This window comes from Selaginella moellendorffii, unplaced genomic scaffold (assembly GCF_000143415.4).
Source record: "Selaginella moellendorffii unplaced genomic scaffold, v1.0 SELMOscaffold_28, whole genome shotgun sequence".
Taxonomy (NCBI): domain Eukaryota; kingdom Viridiplantae; phylum Streptophyta; class Lycopodiopsida; order Selaginellales; family Selaginellaceae; genus Selaginella; species Selaginella moellendorffii.
This window is the reverse complement of record NW_003314289.1, coordinates 1,435,817-1,456,578: the sequence shown is the minus strand read 5'-3', so window position 1 is coordinate 1,456,578 and position 20,762 is coordinate 1,435,817. Positions and strand designations below refer to the sequence as shown.

Genomic DNA, 20,762 nt, shown 5'->3' with positions numbered 1-20,762 from the left:
ATCCTCGTGGAAAGCGGTGGTGATGCCGCTGCTGGTACTGCTGTTGCTGCTGCTCGCTTTGTTGGTTTTGGTGTCAGGAGTGATCGCGGAAGAACTGGAAGTGTGAGAACTTCGTCGATCTTGGTGATCTTCTAGAACGTCGCTGCCACTGGCAGGCTGTGGTTTTGCTCTTCCCGATCGCGTTTTGCGAGGTGGATCGTCGCTCTTGGCGTTGATCGCTGCCTCCGGTTTCTTCACCGCCTCCATGGCTCTCTGCAAGCTCTCCGCCATGGGCGATGCGTTCTTGGAAGTCGGAAAAGGCGAGAGCTTTTTCTTCTTGAGCTTTGTGTTCCAGTGATTCTTTATGTCGTTGTCCGTTCTACCGGGGAGCTCAGCGGCAATCACCGACCACCTACAAAGGAGGAAGGAAGAAAAAGATTGATCAGTTCGAATTCTCGATCAATCAATCCCAATTCCTCCCAAATCAAACAAGAAGAAACGTTTCAGGCAAATGGAAGCATGAAATCCCGAGCAAGAAGAGATGGGAGTACCTGCTGCCAATGCTGGCATGGAGATCGCAAATGCGCTTCTCTTCCTCGGGAGTGAAACTCCCGCGCTTGATATCCGGCCGGAGGTAATTCACCCATCGCAGCCGGCAGCTCTTCCCACAGCGGTTCAAGCCTGCGATCCACGAAACCCGAGCTCGATTAGCACGCATTGCATCGGACTCCACCGAAATTTCGAGCTTTCTTGCGACCATCGCGCGGCCCGAGCGTGGAATCCCTCCCTTCCAAGAATCCAAGAACTCACCGGCTTTGCCAGGCAGAGTGATCCAGTTGCCGCCCGTGCCATGGCGCTGGATGTAATCTCGCAGCCGGACATCCTCGTCGGGAGACCACGGCCCCTTCTTCACAGCTGCTTTGTCGCAGCAAGGAGTCCGACCCATCGCTGGAGCGAGAGAGCTGCTGCGCCGCCACCGATTGCCGTGTGAGAAGTGATCGCTCGCTCGATCGATCGATCGATAACCGCACCTACATTCTTCCTCGCAGTGAGAAGATCCTCCGATGTGACCTGGGCTCTGTTTAGCCGTCTCATTAGCCGTCCGATCACGTCCCTATCCAACGGCGTACGTGGGTCACAAGGATCCTGCTTGTGTCGGTTTGCTAGCATCTGCGCCGTCAGCACAAAGAACGGAGGGCTTGGATTGCGCGAGCCGGCCGAAGGCCAAAAGCATTTATGCAAAAGGGGGGGCGTGTACTAAAATTTTACCACTTTCATTTGGTCACGTGAATAAGTCTGACCGCCTTTTGAAAGAATTGGTTCATTAAAAGTATGGGAGTTTTCCATACATGGTTTAGATGTTGAAGGAATGAACGTGGCATAAAGGGGTGACTATTATGCTTGAGAGTATCTGACCTCAAATCTAGAGAAAAGAAGCCTGATCAAAAGCTTAATAGCATCATTGTATTTGCAGAGATTTAAGTCATATTATAGTGTTTAGCTTTAGAGGATGAGGATGCTTGAAAGAACATTAATTAAAGTTGATTTGTCATTCTATATGAGGTAGGAATGTTAAATTTTATTTCTTAATATGATGTGTCGTATGTTTTATTATATTTTATTCTTTATCTAGATATCTATTGGAATCAAATTGTGATTACAAATTTCACCTAGAGTGAGTAAATTTGCAAGTGATTCATTATTCACATATATGTGTTAAAACACCTGAGTGTGACACCAAAATTAATGTTTAGACTGAACTTTTTTTTCTTAGGCATGAGCATACATGAGCATGTTACATATCAGCACCATAAATTCTGCTATGGTAGTTCGATGTGGAGTATGATATCTTGGAGAAGGAAGAACTTGCTCATTTTAACTATAGCACTACAAGCACAGTTTGCACTCAATCACATGAGATCACTACCTGTGTCAACAATCACGTTAAATTTCTTGGGTGGGATGCCCAGCGCAATCTCCATAATGTAGGTGCCACTGATCAAGGCCATTGGCAACTAATAATCAGATGTGATCTTTTAACTGGCACTCACTAGGGCCTTGGGCTCTAGCTTTGTTGCAGTGGGCAATGTTGCACAATTGCTTCAAATGGGCAGTATGGGATCACTCTAATGGAATGCTTCTTGCCATCCACAGATTCTTGTGCCAGAATTTCCACCAAGGCTCCTTCCGTAGAATGGTGAAATCTTGTGTTTTCCTTTCAATATTGTTATTGTACTCAAGAATTAGGTAAGACTACATCCTTGACTACTGAATTTGGCATTGTCACAGTTAGTGTGCAGCATTTGATTCTAGGAAAAAAGAAGATGGTATAGCTCAAGGACGAAATCTGCACATACGAGAGAGAGAGAGAGGGAGAGAGAGAGAGAGAGAGAGAGAGAGAGAGAGAGCCATGCCCACCAATATTATAATAACATTTTGCATAGCATTATAATATTATGTGAAACAAAAATGCAAATAAACAATAAATATGCTTGGATATTCTAGAATATTCTACCATTTAAAAGTTTTTTCATTTAAATTAATCTTGTATTTATAATCTACAAACTGTCCTAAACACTTTATAGTATATTCTAGTTTATTTTAATGGTTGATATATAATAAGATTAATCATGTACTCATAAAATATAAACATGAATATAATTAAAAACTTCCAAATAATCAATTGGATTAATAAATTATAAACACTACTATTAAAAAAACAAACATTGCTAAATGCAATGGGTAGCAAATTATTTATGATTTGAGTCATAACAATTACATTGACTATATTTTCAATATATAATAAAAAAAGGAACCTAATAATTTATCAAAATTAAGCTATATGATCATAAAAAATAATCATTATATATAACAGAATCTTCTAAACATTGATTACCTTTTCCACCAGTTTTTGTACTCCATATGATTGACATTTATAATAAAGAACTTATAAGTTAATTACAATCAATCTACATTATTGGTTGATTTAGAGATTAAAGAACTATAGGCTTGATGACATTATAGGCAATTTCCATTATCACTTCCTTGCAAAAAGGAGCTCTATCAATTGATAACAAAGATGAGCTATTTATCACAATGTCCATATCCATGTTTTGCAAGAACTTAACACACTTGACACACATGTGGTTCTTTAGGGCATTAAAGGATTTCTATCTCCTCTATAATTGTATTATTAGTGAAAAATATGCCACTCCTATATATATATGCAAAAGCATATGCAAAAGCTACATATTCCTGTGACGCAATATATCAAGAGCCACTTTGGTGCTAGTATAAATAGTTCAATCCAGAGTTATGAATGCATCTAGAGATGTTCTTGTCCTAACAATCCTAAAAACAGAAGAAGGTGGTCATGAAACATTATCAAGGCATGTATAGAGCTCAAACTTTGAAATAGTTTATCAGTTGTGAACAATTATTTATCACCACCTCTAGAACACTTATAACTTAAAAGTTGGTTCTAAGTTAAAACTTATATTGGCATCACTAAAGCCAAATAGTAAACTAAATGTATTACCCCCTAACCAGCCAATAGAGTTATCGGCATCACTAAAGTCAAATAGTAAACTAAAAATATTAACCCTTACAACCAATCAATAGAATCAGAGTAAATACCTTTATAATTCCCTTAACCAACCAATAGAGGTAATATTATTCAAACCCAAACTCTAGACTTATTAAGAATCACCCAACCTAGTATTATTTAAATCGAAAGACAATTAACCCCAAGTATCAAATCCTTTAACTAATTGGAAAAAAGTGCACTTTACTCATAAGCTCTTTCTTTCTATATTTAAATATTTATAAATTGTGTTTCAAGTAATTTTCTTTAATTACTTACAAGCACGAAAAGTGGGGAAAGTGATTTGAGATCTTTTTCTTTGGTTATTTATAAGTACAAGTAGGGAGAGTGATAAAAAGTGGGCACTAGGCCTTATAAATCTGTAGAGTATAAATATTCAATTTCTTATTCTTTAGGCATTTTAATATTAGAGTTTTCTATATAGCTAAAAACCAAATTTCAGAATTTTAAAGATTGAATAATTGATCACTAGATTAGTTAATTATTAATATAAATTTTTTTAAAATAAATAAACTGACTAAAAATGTTAATCTTCAAATGGAATTATAGAATATATATACATTTATATAATCTTAAATGATTTAATTCATATTGTGAGGGCCAAGTGTACGGCTACGATGCCGTATACTAATATTAGTGTAGTGGGATTTTGGTAGCCATCAGATTGGTTTCAATCTGGACCATTTGCTCCTATATATAAGCTAGGGTTTTTGGATTAATTAATATGCACATTTCCTGTATTCCCTTTCCATATTCTAAACACTCACATATTCCAAGCACTCACATTAGTGGAGATGAAGGGCACTTTTCATTGTGCCTAAGGAGTGCTTGGATTTGGGATTTTGGTTTAGATATAGCTTTTACATTATCTAGATCTAACTTTTTCCATTTCCTTTTATTTGTTCTTTCTATTCAGGATTTTAATTTAGATCTAGCTTTTTGCATGTCTAAATCTACCATTTCCTTCTAGCTTTTCTTCTTTTACTCTTTCTTTTTCATTCGTCTCCATGGCAGATCAACAATTTCCTCCTTTGACTCTGGAACAGCAATTGGTACAAATGCTTGATGTTATGCGCTTGCAATTAAACAACCAAACTCAGTTGATGGCAGCATTCACGGCACATGGTACAACTCCTCCTGCTTTTGGTGCTAATCCTCGCGTTTGGCCGGAGTTCTTTCATTGGAATCCAGGGGATGATATGTACCATTGGTTCGATCATTTCACAGTGATTGCCACATATCATTCTTGGGATGATGCTTGACATTTGTGTGAGTTTCCCACATGTCTCCAAGAGACAGCGTTGCAGTGGTACAACGGTTTGGGTGCAGCCACTCGCGGGGATTAGAGTGTTCTTCCTGATGTCTTCAAATGCGCCTTCGAACATGCCGATGATTGTGATGATGCTTTCCAACAATTGCATCGTCTTCACCAAGGGCCATCTGAGTCGGTGATGTAATTTAGTATTTATTTCCTAAGTCTTTTGCTTCGTGCAGAGCCAAATATGTCGAAGTGGATCAAGCTAGGAATGTTGTGGCCAGCACTTCGTCAAGATCTTGTCCGACTTGTGCATGCACTTGCTCCTGCCACCCTTGACGATGCTCTTCGCTTGGCACAACGTTATGAGACGTCGCCTCTTCCACTTCTCGCTGCACGTCCTTCAGCTCCTCTTTTTATAGGTGATGGTCTTGTTCCAATGGAGGTTGATGCTGTTGTTGCTTGAGTCCAAGGCCAAGGGCAAGGACGTGGTCGTGGCCATCATGTTCGCTGCTGGGCATGTGACGAAGTTGGTCATACTTATCAACATTGTCTGCGTTTTCCGGATTGGCAACCTCCATTTCCTGAGTGGAGACCTTGGCGTCAGCAATGTCCCGTTGGTGCTGCTGCAATGGAAGGTTTGGACACCGAGATGCATCCGGGAAACGAGGAGTCGCGCGAGTAACGGAGGGACCTTGCGCAAATAAGTCAGTGCAAATACTCCATCTTTCTTTCGGGAGTATCATCAAGGGGTTCACTTGGTGCTAGTTCATCCAGTGTTTAACTTGCAAGCTCGTTTTTATAACAAGAGGTCTCCTATTATTCTCTCCTATTGGTTGATACAGGTTCGAGTTTATCTTTTATTGCTTGACCTGTTGCCATACATATGTGTCAAAGTCACACGTGCGGCGGAACTAGTTTTCATTCTTTATGGCAACGGCTGTTCACATGCATGTGCACAGGATAAGGCAGACCTGGTTGTGCGTGTGGGCGATTTCGAGCTTGAGTTGTAGGCATTTCGGGTGGTGCCGAGTCAAGCTTTTGACCTCATTCTTAGTATGGATTGGTTGCAACGCAATCATGCCAAATGTGACTTTGAAGCTTCTCCCCCTTGTCTCATGCTTTCTTATGTTTCATCCATTCCTCTTACTTCCGTCCCTCTACTTTTACCTTTGCTTCCATTACTTTTGTTTCTCCACTATTTCCTCTTATGTTTCCATCTTTTTCTACTCTTCCCTTTTCCGATCCCTCTAACAATCTTTGTGTTGCAGCAGTTGACCGGCTCATGAAGGAATATTTTGATCTCTTTGAATTTGACCTATCATCTAGGACCAAGATTGCCACACATCATTCGATTCCAACCGGGGATGCTCGTCCAATCAAGGTTCCTGTTCGTCATCGGTCACCCAAGGAGATCAAGATTTTGTGTGCAAACATAAATGAGATGTTGGAGAAGGGTGTTATTCGGAAGTCATGGAGTCCTTGGGCATGTGAACCTCATCTTGTGATGAAGCCTTATGGGAGTATTAGTTTCTGCATTGACTATCGTCCGTTAAACGAAGTGACGATTCCAGATGTGTACCCTCTTCCTCACATTGTTAATCTCTTGGATCGTCTGGGGCAAAGTTGTTAGTTCACCAAGCTGGATCTTGCTTTTGGGTACTAGCAAGTACCGATGGCTGAAGAAGATATTCCTAAGACTGTTTTTCGTATACCATTTGGTTTGTACGAGTTCTTGGTGATGCCGTTTGGTTTGAACAATGCTCCAACAACTTTCCAGCGGATGATGGATGAGGTTCTTTGCGATATACTAAAGGTGACTACTGACTTCATTGATGATGTTTTGATCCACTCGGAGGGGACGTGGGAGGAGCACGTTCGTGATGTTTGTAAAGTGTTGGATCGGCTACGCGACGTTGGTTTAAAGTTGAAGCGGTCGAAGTGCGTGTTTGGGTCCAAGGACACAATTTATCTTAGGTATCGTATTTCTCGTGAGGGTTTGCAAGTTGATCCTGACAAACTTGTGGCTATTCTAAAGTTCCCTACTCTGAAGTGTGTGAATGATGTGTAGCGCTTCTTGGGCAAGGTGCAGTATCTCGGTCATTTTGTGGATCATCTTTCTGATTGCACTACACCGTTGCGAGCATTACTGAAGTCATCAATGTCATCTTTCATCTGGTCTCTGGATTGTGAGCGGGCATTCATGGATCTCAAAGAGCTATTGACGACTCCTCCAGTTTTGGCATATCCTGAATACACTCGACTTTTTATTTTGAGTGTGGATGCTTCTAACATTGGTGTGTTGATGCAAGAGAGCTTGAGTGTGCCTGGTCAGCGCCATCCCATTGCGTATATCAACCGTACGTTACAACCAGCCGAAATGAACTACTCCACGACAGAGAAGGAGTGTTTAGTAGCAATTTGGGGTTTTGAGAAACTTCATGCATATCTACATGGTTCTTGGATGTTACTTGAAGGTGATCATGCTGCTGTTACTTCATTATTGAAGCGGAAGAACCTAGTTGGTTGTACTACTCGATGGGCTTTGAAACTTCAGATATATAATTTTGATGTTGTTCATTGCCTAGGGAGTTCTATGGCTGATGCTGATGCCCTTTCTCGAGCTCCTCTTCCTTCTCCATTCTCTTTTCATGTTTCTGATGAGCCTGTTGTTCCAGCCTCTATGGATTTTCTAGATGAGGATTCTGTACCATCGGCGGTTGTTGTACTTGATGTTTAGCGTCCACAAGGTGCAGAGCAAGATCTACCTTCTCTTGATGAGGTTCACGAGGTTTAACAGATTGAGCCGTGGATTCGAAAGCTTTGAGATGGGTTTGAGAATCTTACATCACTTGTTGATGACTTGCCTTTCCGGCATTTACATTCTCAATATTGCCTTGAAGATGGCCTTCTTTATTTTGTGGGGATGGATCCTGATGATCATTTACGACCAGTGGTGCCTTCTATCTTTATTCCACGATTTCTCCATGCCTACCATGATTCTTACTTCCTCCTCAATTGTGTGGTGTTCCAACATTCTTGTCTAGAGTAGATTCTTTCGAATAATGGTCCCGCATTTATGGCTGAGGCATTTCATGTTTTGACGTCTTGGTTGGGGATACACCACACTTTCACAAGTGTTTATCATCCACAATCAAACGGTCTGGTGGAACGGTTTGTTCGGACATTCAAGGGGATGATTGCGAAGTATGTGAACTTTCAGCATTCGGATTGGGATGGTTATTTGCCGTCTCTTCGGTATGCATATGTCACAGAAGTGAAAAGTTCTGTTGGTGCTTCACCATATAAACTCCTATATGGTCATAATCCAATATTACCAATGGAGCTGGGTTTACCTTCACGACTGCCACGAGCTGTTGATGCTAGGTCGTGGGATTAGTATTTGATGAGCATCCTTCCACTTGTCCGAATAGAGTCTGCCGAACACTTAGGCCATGTATAAATGGGACAACAATGGCGGTACAACTCCCATCATCGTCCACCTACAGAGTACAAAGTGAATGATTTGGTGTTAGTCCGTTTTCCCCATCTTACGGTACGTGGTTTATCTAAGGGGCTCCTTGTACAGTGGAAAGGACCATATAGAGTGTTGCGACAAGTTGGACCACAAATTTATGAGGTTCGGCATGACGTCCAGTAGGTTGATCCTCCAGAGATTGTGCATGTGCAGCGGTTGAAACGATTCATATAAAGGGATCATGAGCAGTTAATACCACCTATAGATCCGCTGATGCCTCCTCTTGACGTTCCTCCAAATCGTGGCCCATCTAAAAGAGAACCTTGATGGTTTTCCATTATTCCGAGAGGAGGGGATGATGTGAGGGCTAAGTGTACGGCTACGATGCCGTATACTAATATTAGTGTAGTGGGATTTTCGTAGCCGTTAGATTGGTTTCAATCCAGACCACTTGCTCTTGTATATAAGCTAGGGTTTTTGGGCTAATTGATATGGATATTTTTTGTATTCCCTTTCTATATTCCAAGCACTCACAATATAGATTTTTTATTGTATATTAAAATAAAAATCATATACTTATTTAAAAGAAAAAATCTATATAAGTTTCAATCTGGACCACTCACTTTTGTATATAAACTAAAGTTTTAGGGTAATTAATATGCACATTTTCTATATTCTTTTTTTATATTTTATACACTCACATTGATGAAGGTGAGGGGCATCTTTGATTGTTTTGTTCTTTCCTTTCAGGATTTTGGTATAAATATAGTTTTTGCATTGTTTATATTTCCCTTTCCTTCTAGCTTTTTTTCATTTCTTTTCTTTTGCTCTTTCCTTTTTATTCATCTTTATGGCAAAGCAATAGTTTCCTCCTCCTTTGATTCTAGACCAACAGTTAGTGCAATTGCTTGATGCTATGCAATTGCAATTGAACAACCAAACTCAGTTGATGGCAGCATTCATAGCACATAGTACAACTCCTCTTGCTCTCGGTGCCAATCCTTGCCTTCGGCCGGAGTTTTTTCATGGGAATTTTAAGGATAATGTGTACTATTACTTCACGGTGATTACCACATATCATTCTTGGGATGATACTTGATATTTATGTGAGTTTCTTACGTGTCTCTAAAAGACAGCACTGTAGTGGTACAATGATTTGAGTGCAGCCACTCGTGGGGATTGGAGTGTTCTCCCGGATGTCCTCAAATGCTTATGTATATATACCGCATTCATTTTTTAAACCTCTTGTTTTGTGCGAAGCCAAATATGTCGAAGCAAATCAAGCTAAGAATGTTGTGGCCAGCACTTCGTCAAGATCTTGTCAGATTTGTGCATACACTTGCTCCAACCACCCTTGACGATGCTCTTCGCTTAGCACAACGTTATGAGATGTCACTTCTTCCATTTCTCGCTACACATCCTTCTGCTCCACTTTCTGTGGACGATAGTCATGTTCCAATGGAGGTTGATGCTACTGCTACTCGAGTCCAAGGACCAGGGTGAGGACGTGGTCATGGCCATGATGTTCGTTGTTGGACATGTGATGAAGTTGGTCACACTTATCAGCGTTGTCAGTGTTTTCTGAATTGGCAACCTTCATTTCCTAGATGGAGACTTTGGTGTCAACAACATCCTATTGGTGCTGCTGTAGTGGAAGGTTTGGACACCAAGATGCATTTTGGAAACGAGGAGTCGCGCCAATAATGGAGGGACCTTGCGTGAATAAGTTAGTGACCCCTCTATTTTTCTTTCGGGAGTATCATCAAGGGGTTCACTCGGCACCAATTCATCTAATGTTTACTTTCCAAGCTTGTTTCTATAACAAAAGGTCTCCTATTATTCTTTCTATGTTGGTCGATATAGGTTCGAATTTATGTTCTTTTGTTTAACTTGTTGCCACACATTGCCATCTACACTTGCATCATGCGGCGAAGCTAGTTTTCATTCTTTATGGCAACGGTTGTACATATGTATGTGCACGGGATGAGGTGGACCTGGTTGTATGTGTGGGCGATCTCAAGCTTAGGTTGCAATCATTACAGGTGGTACTGAATCAAGCTTTTGACCTCATCCTTGGTATGAATTGGTTGCAGTGCAATCATGCCAAGTGTGACTTTGAGGCTTCTCCTGCTTGTCTCATATTATTCCTTTCACTTTTGTCCCTCTACTTCTACCTCTACTTCCATTACTTTTTTCTCCCCATTATTTCTTCCTATATTTTTGTTTTGTTCAGCTTTTTCTTTTTTCGATCCCTTCAATAGTCTTTGTGTTGCAGTAGTGGACTAACTCATAAAGGAGTATGCCAATCTCTTTGAATTTGATCTATTGTTTGAGGCAAAGATTGCCACATATCATCCGATTCTAACCAAGGATGCTTATCCAATCAAGGTTCCTATTCATTGTCAATCACCCAAAGAAATCAATATTTTACATGTAAACGTCAATGAGATGTTAGAAAAGGGTATTATTTGAAAGTCGTGGAGTCTTTAGGCTTGTGAACCTCATCTTGTAACCAAGCCTGATAGAAATATTTGTTTCTGTATCGACTATCGTCCGTTAAAAGAAGTGACAATCCCAGATATATATCTTCTTCCTCACACTATTGATTTCTTGGATCATTTAGGGAGAAGTCATTAGTTCACTAAACTAGATCTTACTTTTGGGTATTGGCAAGTATCAATGACCAAGGAAGATATTTCTAAGATTGCTTTTTATACACCATTTAATTTGTACGAGTTCTTGGTGATGCCATTTAGTTTGAACAATGCTCCTACAATTTTCCAATGAATGATGGACGAGGTTCTTTGCGATATGCCGAAAGTGACTACTGACTTCATTGATGATGATTTGATCCACTTGCTCCTCTTCTTTCTTTAGGCTCAAAATATTGAGCTATAAATTCAAAGGCTTTGAGATGGCTTTGAGAATCTTGCATCATTTACTGATGACTTGCTATTTCGGCATTTACATTTTTAATATCGCCTTGAAGAGAGCCTTCTTTATTTTGTAGGGACAGATTCTGATAATCATTTATGGCTAGTGGTGTCTTCTGTCTTTATTCCATAGTTTCTCTATGCCTACCATGATTCTCCTATTCTAAGCGGGCATATGTGATATTGTCATGTGACTGATAAGTTGTGCAAATCTTTCTATTAACCGGAGGTGTGATGTGATATTATCTAGTATGTGCATAGCTACGTTTGGTGCTAAGGTTGTAATACTCTCCCTCGTGCCGCAAAAGGACGGTTAGATCAATTGCAATTTCCCGTCCGTTTGAGTTGGTGGCATATGATTTTATGGGACCTTTTTGAAGATCGACTATTGGCAATAAATATGTTATTATTGCTTCTGACTATTTAACTCATTGGGTGGAAGTTTGTGCTCTTACTAACGCCTCTACAACTATTGTTAGATACTTCTCCCCCAATCAAGTGGTATTCCAGCATTCTTGTTCGAAGTAGATTCTTTCAAATAATGGTCCCGCATTTATAGCTAAGTCATTTTATGTTTGGATGTCTCGGTTGGGGATACATCACACTTTCACGAGTGTTTATTATCCACAATCAAATGGTTTGGTGGAACGGCTCTTTCGGACATTCAAAGGAACAATTGCGAAGTATGTGAACTTTCAACACTAAGATTGGGATGGTTATTTGTCGTCTCTTCAGTATGCATATATCATAGAGGTGTAGAGTTATGTTGGTGTTTCACCATAAAAACTCCTATATGGTCATGATTTAATATTACCAACGGAGCTGGGTTTACCTTCACGAGTGCCACGAGCTACTGATGCTCAGTTGTAGGATTAGTATTTGATGAGCATTCTTCCACTTGTCTGAGTAGAGTCTACCGAACACTTATGCCATGTACAAATGCGACAACAATGGCACTACAACTCCTGTCATCATCCACATGAGGAGTACAAAATGGATGTAACGCACCTGAATTTGGAGCTGAACTCCAAGCCGTTGCACTACAAAATGACAATCCCACGAGCACTAGCTCCCCATATCCAGCACTTGCATGCAAAATGGTGTCAGACGGAGTTTGGCACAATTTTGGCATACCAGTGGCCTAACGCGAGGAGGAGGGTACCCCACCAACTAGAGTAGCATGGAGCTTTGGCTTAGACCTAAGCCGGACGCAAAACAAGGAACGACACAACCTAGTGGGAGCCAAACTAATGTCTCAGGTGGTCGGACATGCATTCCAACCACTATCCCTACTATACATTTGGAACCCCCCACAGCCCCCCTCCTTGAGGGACACATGCTTTGGGCTTTCACCCCAAGCCTCCCTTAGTACTAGGAGTTAGTCTCTAGGACAAGTCCAAAACTTACCAAATATGGAATGGCCTTAGATTGCAAATTTGGACACAGGATGAACACAATTGTGTTCAGGCCAATCTCTACATTCCATAGATATGCCAAATGAGCTAATTTAGACACTTTCCATAAATAGCACTTGGGACCGAAATGAGACTAACACAAAGGGCGTGATAGCGAGGGTGTTTGGCAGACACGATAAGCTATCATCCAGCAATATTGAGGGACTATTCTCAACACACAAGGGTTCTTGCCAAGCCAGTGCAAGACAGAGCAAAAAAGAACTAACAAGTCGGGCCAAGTATGCTTGGTTAAATAGACATTTAGGAATTCCTTCCTTATGCTCATCCGGCCAAGTACAGATGCTAAGTCCAATTTACTAATACTTTAACAAAAGGGGTTAATAAAGGGAACCAGCAGTACCGACCTCCTGCCATCATGGCAGTAAGGAAATAGTGCCCGTAAGGACTGTATGACAAGTATCTTTTGATATCCGAAGTCACATTCACGACACTCTCTCCCCCTTGGGGAAGATCGACGTCCTCGTCAATGCATACCCGAGTCTAGCAAACCGTCAAGGAAACAACCCCGAAAGTTCACGGAAAGCACACTATGTGGGAAATGCACCAACTTAAATGAGTTATGGAACAACCTTTCCTCTACATCCAAAGACGTTAAGACTTAGGCACCCTCCGGCCGTCGCCAACAAGGAAATGACTAACGGAGTTAGCCACCCTTGTTGCTCCGAGTACCACTTGGCTTACAAAGGAATGATACATCCCTGCCCGCAGGAACATAGGGAGAAGGCCAGATGCTTAACTTCCCCTGAGCAAGAAATCAACCCCGTCGGGAAGATTTAGACAATTATTATAAACTGGCAGATTAAGTTGTTTACACGACCACGCCCCTTTGCAAAAATGAGTCATTGAGAGAGAGGCGAGGACTTGTGATCAATCTATAATAGGGATCCCTATGGTTATGGATTGGACCCATGCACCGAAGTGCCGAAGTCAGCCTGCCAAAACTGACCCAAGTACTGACGAACAAGATAAACGACACTTTGATTTATAGAAATATATTACTTTATTAATTTGCAAGATTTATTACAAGATTTACAAAAGCTAATCTTTATTATGATAGTCATACTCCGTGACAAGCTCACGAGCATGAGTAAGATTGCTAAGAGGCTGCTAAGTTGATTCACAAGATGGGTAACCTTTCCACTTAACTAGATACTCTTGACATTTGGCATGTTTAAGCCAGCGCGTACCCAAAATAGCTTCCACTTCATATTTAGGTTCACCATCCACAACTGCTGGTGGTGGACGAATCTCCGCTTGACGTGCATCATCTATAGTGTATGGAGCCAAGAGATTGGCATGAAATATATTATGAATATTGGACATCTCTGCCGGAAGATCCAACTGATAGGATACATTACCAATGCGCCTCAACACTCGATAGGGTTTAACATATCTCGGTAGCAGCTTCTGAGATAAAGATCCCTTAACACTTATGTTCCAGGAAGATAGCCACATCTGATCTCCCACTTGATAGGATACATCCCGACAATGCTAATCCTTATCATGTCGATACGTATCTTGAGCTTTGCCTATCGCCTCAGTAGCTCTAGACCAACCTTGGCGTAGCTGCTTTGCATAAGTCTCAATGTCCGGGACCAACACTTCGGACATTGGTTTCAGTACAACAATCTGTTGAGGAACCCCACAAGCATTCCCTTGCAACATCTCCCATGGAGAATAACATATAGCGCTGTGAAATGTGTTGTTATAATAGATTTCTGCTGTATCCAAATGCTCAACCAGTCGCATTGGTCTGCCGTGACATAGTACCACAGATAATCCTCAACTTGAGCATTCACGTGTTCGGTCTACCCATCAATTTGAGGATGATAAGCTGTACTAAACTTCAACGTGGTACCAAACAGCTAGAATAGTGTGCCCCAAAACTTCCCCGTAAACCTCGAATCTCTATCCGAGATCATCTCTTTAGGAAGACCATGAACTTGCACTACTTCATGGAAAAAGAGCTTTGCTACTTGTTTCGCATTTATTGTTCCCATAGTTGGAATGAAGTGTGCAATCTTTGACAACTGATCCACAACCACCATCAAAGTATCATAACCCTTTGACTTCGGCAAGCAAGTGACGAAATCAAGTGTCACACTCTGAAATGGCCATGCCGGTACTGGAATGCACTACAACTTTCCAGCCTGCTTCTCAATTTTGCACTTACATTGCTGGCATATAGGGCAGGAACGGACATAGTCCGCTACATCACTTTCCATACCAAACCAGAAAAATTCCTTTTTCAATGAAGCCAGAGTCTTTCGCTGTCCACCATGTCCCGCTGCTGGAACATCATGATGTTCTCACAAAAATAACTACTAAAGATCCTTAGAGGGAAGATACAATCTTTCTTGCTTATAGAATATAAGCCCATCCCGAACTGAGAAGTGAAACTTCGTATTAGTGCGACTAGCAACTTTCGCTGTTTCGCTACCAGAGCTCTACTTCAACAACCCCGCACGGCATAAGATTGCCTTCGCCAATGGATCACTACCATATGAAGCCCAAACGTCCTCTAACCAGTCCAAACTAATTGCCGATATTGCCCGGAATTGAGCCTGATGACTCAATGCATCCGGGACAATATTGTCTTTACCAGGTTTATATATGATTTCAATATCATATCTAGCAAGCTTCTCTTGCCAACGAGCCTACTTCGGCATAAGCTTAGGCTACATAGCAAAGTAGCTTAGTGTGTTACAAGAAACTCATAAGATCCGTACTGAGTCTTAAAGGCTGTCTTCTCCACATCCTGATCTGCCACCCATATCTAATGATACTTGGACCGCAAATCAAGTCGCATAAAATACTTAGCCTTTAAGAGTTGGTCAAATAAGTCATCAATGCGAGGTAAAGGATAACTATTTTTAACCGTGATCTTATTGAGTGCCCGATAGTCAATACACATCCTCATGGTTCCATCCTTTTTCATAACAAAAAGGACCAGTGCTTCATAAGGTGACTTGCTTGGTCATATATGACCTTTGTCAAGAAGCTCTGTGAGTTGCTTCTTGAGTTCAGCATCTCCTTGATGTTTAGACAATACGGAGCCTTTATATGTGGTTTAGAACCCAGAATAACCTCAATCCGATAATCAACCTCATGGCTAGGAGGTAGCCCTGGCAGTAAATCCTTTGGAAAGATATCCTGATTCTTTGCCAACAACTCCAATATCTTCTTTGGTATAGGATCAACCCCATCACAGATTCGAACTGAGTCACCAATATCCTCAGCTTCCATCACTTGAACCCAAAAGGTCCGACATCCCTTCTTAGCTGCTTTTTGAGCGGCCCTCATAGTCAGGAACTTAGCATCCCAATCCTTTGAAGAGCGCTTTTGCAACTGGAAGGACACATCAGGACATTCTTTTGACTTCAACGTGATACGACTTTGTCCAGCACCATAAATCCCTTTTATGTATTTGTTGAAGAAGTCCATACCAAACACCATCTAAAAATCTGGTATCTTCAACACTACCAAGTCCACTCTTTCTTTCCACTTGGATATCTTTATTGGAACATCACTCACAAACTTTCTGGCTACTTGCCCACCTTCCACAAACCGGAAATGCATAGGTGACATTTGCTCAGCATTCAATCCTAACAACTTAACTAAGTCTTCGGATATCACGCTGTGCGTAGCTCCCGTGTCAATCATCACTCACTGGTGTCCATGAACAAAGCCTACCAGATATATTAACAGATCAGTGTTTGCATTGATTGCAAGAAAAGCTTGAGGAAAGCAACGAAAGTTACTCACCTCTTCTTCCTCATAGTCCACACTGACCAACTCGTCAACCCCTTTAGCTTCGCCACCACTGTCTTCCCTCATGACATTAACCCGAGACCTTGTCTTATGCTTATTGGGACATTCCGAGGACCTATATCTTGATTCTCCACAATGGTAGCAATGACCCACACTACCCATTCCGCTAGGAGTAGGTTTTGTAGGTTACTACTACTTGTACCCACCAGGAGGAGGAACAGAGGGCCTAGGACCAGAAGAATCTACTGGTGGTCTCCAACCACCACCACCTTTGTTAACTGTTGCTTGTGAGCCTCTAGGGCGGAACCTACTTTCCACCCTTTATTTCCGATCACCTTGTTTATTCCCAGGATTCCTATTCTTATCCAAGTTACCAACATACGGTTGCTGATATTGTTCCATGAGTGAGTGACTAAAGGCAACTTGTTGTGCTGCCTCCTTACACTCCAGGTACGTCTTTGGCTTAAACTTCAAAATCTCATTGCGAGAAAATGAACTTAAACCCTCCAGAAAATAACTCTGAGCATCTTCATCACTCATATTTGCAGTTATAATGTGCTTCTAAGCAAACATATTAACGTAATGCATAAGGTCCCCTTGCTGCTTTAACTGTCGCAGCTTTGCACCAAGTCTCAAACCAAGATCATCCGGCAAGTATTCCTTACGGATACGAGACCGCATCTTGGTCCAACTTCTAGTCTGCCCTTTTTCAGCACACACCTGGCACCACCAAGTTTTGGTATGATCGGTGAGAAAGGACTGCGCACACGCAACTTTCATACGATCATCTACGTCTGCCGCTATGAAATAGTTTTCCATATTGTAAACCCAATCTTCCAAAACTTGATAGTCCCGCATGCCTCTGAAGTTGGGTGGTTTCGGAGGCTTGAACTTTGAAACTCGTGCAACCGAGGGCGGCTGCAGAACTTTATCGTCCTCAGAACTTGAGGAGGAGTCCAGTTCTTTTTTACCAACTGTAACACACTTTATCTCTCTCCCCTTAAACTAACTGGAAAAGGGGCAATTGCTTAATGAGAGAGCCCTTAGTGGCTATTTTATCCCCATTTATCCCCCAAGGTTTCAAGGATCCACGGTGACAGTATATTCAAATCTCATCCCATGATCACATGTGCTACACTCACCCCCCATTTAGAGATGTCAAGGGGAAAATTACCCCTATTGAGCCAAGGGGAACCAGCACCTCCATTTCCGCACTGAATCTACCAATCCTTCCATTGTGTAAATTAATTATTCCATGTGAAGCAACTAGTCATCCACCCGTACCACAGTCCCACAGTGGATACCTTCGTTCGTAGATACTCCACACAACAGGAAGGACGTATGTATGGATGCCCAATACGTACAATTTCAAATTTAGGGGTAGGAATATACCTTGCTCAAGGGTATATTATATTTTTAAGTAGCCACTAATCAATGGGAATTGAACCCATGCCATTTGCTCTGATACCAAATGTAGCGCACCTGAATTTGGAGCCGAACTCTAAGCCCGTTGCACTACAAAACGAGGGTCCAATACAATCCCACGAGCACCAGCTCTCTGTATCCAACACCTGCATGCAAAATGATGTCAGACGGAATTTGGCACAATTTTGGCATACCGGTGGCCTAACGTGAGGAGGAGGGTACCTCACCGACTAGAGCAGCATGGAAGCCAGATGCAGAACAAGGAGCGACACAGCCCAGTAGGAGCCAAATTAATATCTCAGATGGTCAGACATGCATTCCAACCACTATCCCTACTATACATTTTTGAACCCCCCCCCCTCCCCCCTCCCCTCTCTGGAACAAGTCTGAATCTTACCAAATATGGAATGGCCTTAGATTGCAAATTTGCACATAAGACGAACACAATTGTGTTCAGGCTGATCTCTACATGAGACTGACACAAAGGGCGTGATAGCAAGAGTGTTTGGCAGACACAATATTGAGGGACTAATTTCAACAAGTGAGGGTTTTTGCCAACCTAGTGTAAGACAGAGCAAAAGAGAATTAACAAGCTGGGCCAAATATGCTTGGCTAAATAGACACTTAAGAATTCCTTCTTTATGCTCATCCAGCCAAGTACAGATGCTGAGTCCAGTTTACTAACATTTGGACAAAAGGGGCTAATAAAGGGAACCAGCAGTACCGACCTCCTGTCGTCATGGCAGTAAGGAAAGAGTGCCAGTAAGGACTGGCTGACAAATATCTTTTGATACCCGAAATCACATTTGCGACAATGGATGATGTGGAGTGAATTTGTTTTCCCCATCTTACAGTACATGGTTTATCTAACAGGCTCCTTGCTTAGTGGAAAGGATTGTATCGAGTGTTACGGCAAATTGGACTACAAGTTTATGAAATTTGGCATGACGTCCAACATACCAGTCCTTCAAAAATTGTGCATATGCAACAATTGAAACACTTTATATAAAGGGATCAAGAATAATTGATACCACCTACATATCCACCAATACCTCCTCCTAATGTTCCTCCAGATTCTAGCCCATCTATAAGAAAAGAACTCTAATGGTCTTCCATTATTCCAAAAGGAAGGGATGATATGAAGTCCAAATGTACAATTACAATGCTGTATATTAATATTAGCATAATAGGATTTTAGTAGCCGTTGGATTGGTTTTAATCCAAACCATTCACTCTTACATATAAACTAAGGGTTTTAGGCTAATTGATATTCATATTTTCTATATTCCTTTCCTATATTCCATACACTCAATCACAACAGATTTTACTATAATCCATCAAATGGCTCATAAATTATCAAAACAGCTTGTCTCTTGTGCCTGTTTCCAGAAAAAGCGTGATAATACTAGACCATGCTTCCTAGCCTCGCTCCTACAACCCATCAAAAACCAGCATTGCTTCCTCAGATTGCTTGTAGCAAGCATACATCTCAATCAAAGCAATAGCAACCAGCGGATCAAACTGCAAAATCCCGCTGTCCAAGATACTATCGTGGATGATCTTCCACGAATATTCAACTATTTTTATTTAGTTTTTTTTTTAATCCCAAAGCAATAAACAGTTTTTATGTTTCGTATGAGCTCATGGCCCATGCTCGGGACCTTCAGGATTCATCAGGATAGAACAAGATCATCGTTAAATCCTCATTAGGCCGCAGCAGCAGCAGCAGCAGGCTGGGCCGCACCACCCAGCAGCGTCGCTTGTTGAGACTCGAGCTCCTGCAGCTGCTGGTCCCTGTCCACCTCAAAAATAAGCGGCACAACCAGCAGCAAAAGTGTTGTGCCTGCAATCCATGCCGCCTTGCCCGTGCTGCGCAGCACTCGACCTCCAAACACGCAAGTGCTGCTCACCGCACGCCTCGATTCGGCAATGCTGCTGCTCACTCGGCTCAAAACAGAGCCATCGCCCATCTCCAAAGATCAAAGAAACCTGAAAGACAAAAGTTCACAAAGTTTCGATCAAGATTTATAGGGCTCTCTGTCTCGACATCCAAATGGGCATCAGGTCTCCAAGGTGAGGCATCACACCAATGTGGTCAGCCGCAAATTACCCATTAAGAATCTGTCATCCTCTGCCCAAACAACAAGAAGAAGAAAAAGAAGAAGAAGAAGAGGGCACTCAGTATGAGTAGGAGGTTGTGTAGAATCAAAGGGGGATGTTTCTTCCCCGCTCATCAACCCAAATTCTCTCATCACTGTGCTACCAAAGACGGAAAACACCGCATACCTGGGCTCCCTCGCTTATAAGCACTCCATGGCCGCCGCCTCTAGGGTTTAAGCTGGGATATTTGAGTATATTCTCTGCTTAGGGTTTAGCGCTGTTTTGTTAGGATAAACAGTACATTTCCTACATGTTGCACTGCTGGTCTAGTGGCAGAATAGTACCCTGCCACGGTACAGACCCGGGTTCGATTCCCGGGCAGTGCAAAATATTTCAAAGGTATTTTGCTATTGTTTAAACCGTTCCCCGTGCAAATTTTTCTTTTCAACTCTTTGAACCTCTGAGATTAAATTAGTGAGCTATGAGATTCCATGCCCGTGGGAGCGAGGAGGAGCAATTCCGCCTTGCATCGAGTAGAGAGAGATGCGGGGATTTGCAGCAGAAATTTTTCGAAAAAATACCAAGTATCACTTGACAACCTCTTGCAGCATTTGTCGTTAAATATATAGAACGCAGTGTGAGCTGCCCGTGGCTCCAAATCCCTGACATCCAGATGCAAACCAGTGGGAATTTCATCACTTCCATGACCGCAAGAAATTAAGTTTGAGAGGGAAACTTGGTC

At 41.8% G+C, this 20,762-nt stretch overlaps 1 protein-coding gene and 2 non-coding genes across 3 annotated transcripts; 1 reads left to right on the top strand and 2 right to left on the bottom strand.

Annotated features, from left to right (window-relative positions):
* Positions 1–944, bottom strand: LOC9630422 (transcription factor RAX1; the record flags this gene model as incomplete). The annotated part of the gene is made up of 3 exons (XM_002975552.2): positions 790–944; positions 531–660; positions 1–391 (listed from the first exon to the last, which is right to left on the bottom strand). Coding segments are annotated over exons 1-3 (657 nt in total), but the record flags the coding sequence as incomplete, so codon positions are not given.
* Positions 945–19,972: 19,028 nt separating this feature from the next.
* LOC112348357 lies at positions 19,973–20,060 on the bottom strand. The gene has a single exon (XR_002993025.1). It is a non-coding gene; the product is annotated as a small nucleolar RNA Z101 (small nucleolar RNA).
* Positions 20,061–20,335: 275 nt separating this feature from the next.
* On the top strand, positions 20,336–20,406 carry TRNAG-GCC. The gene has a single exon. It is a non-coding gene; the product is annotated as a tRNA-Gly (tRNA).
* Positions 20,407–20,762: the final 356 nt, after the last annotated feature.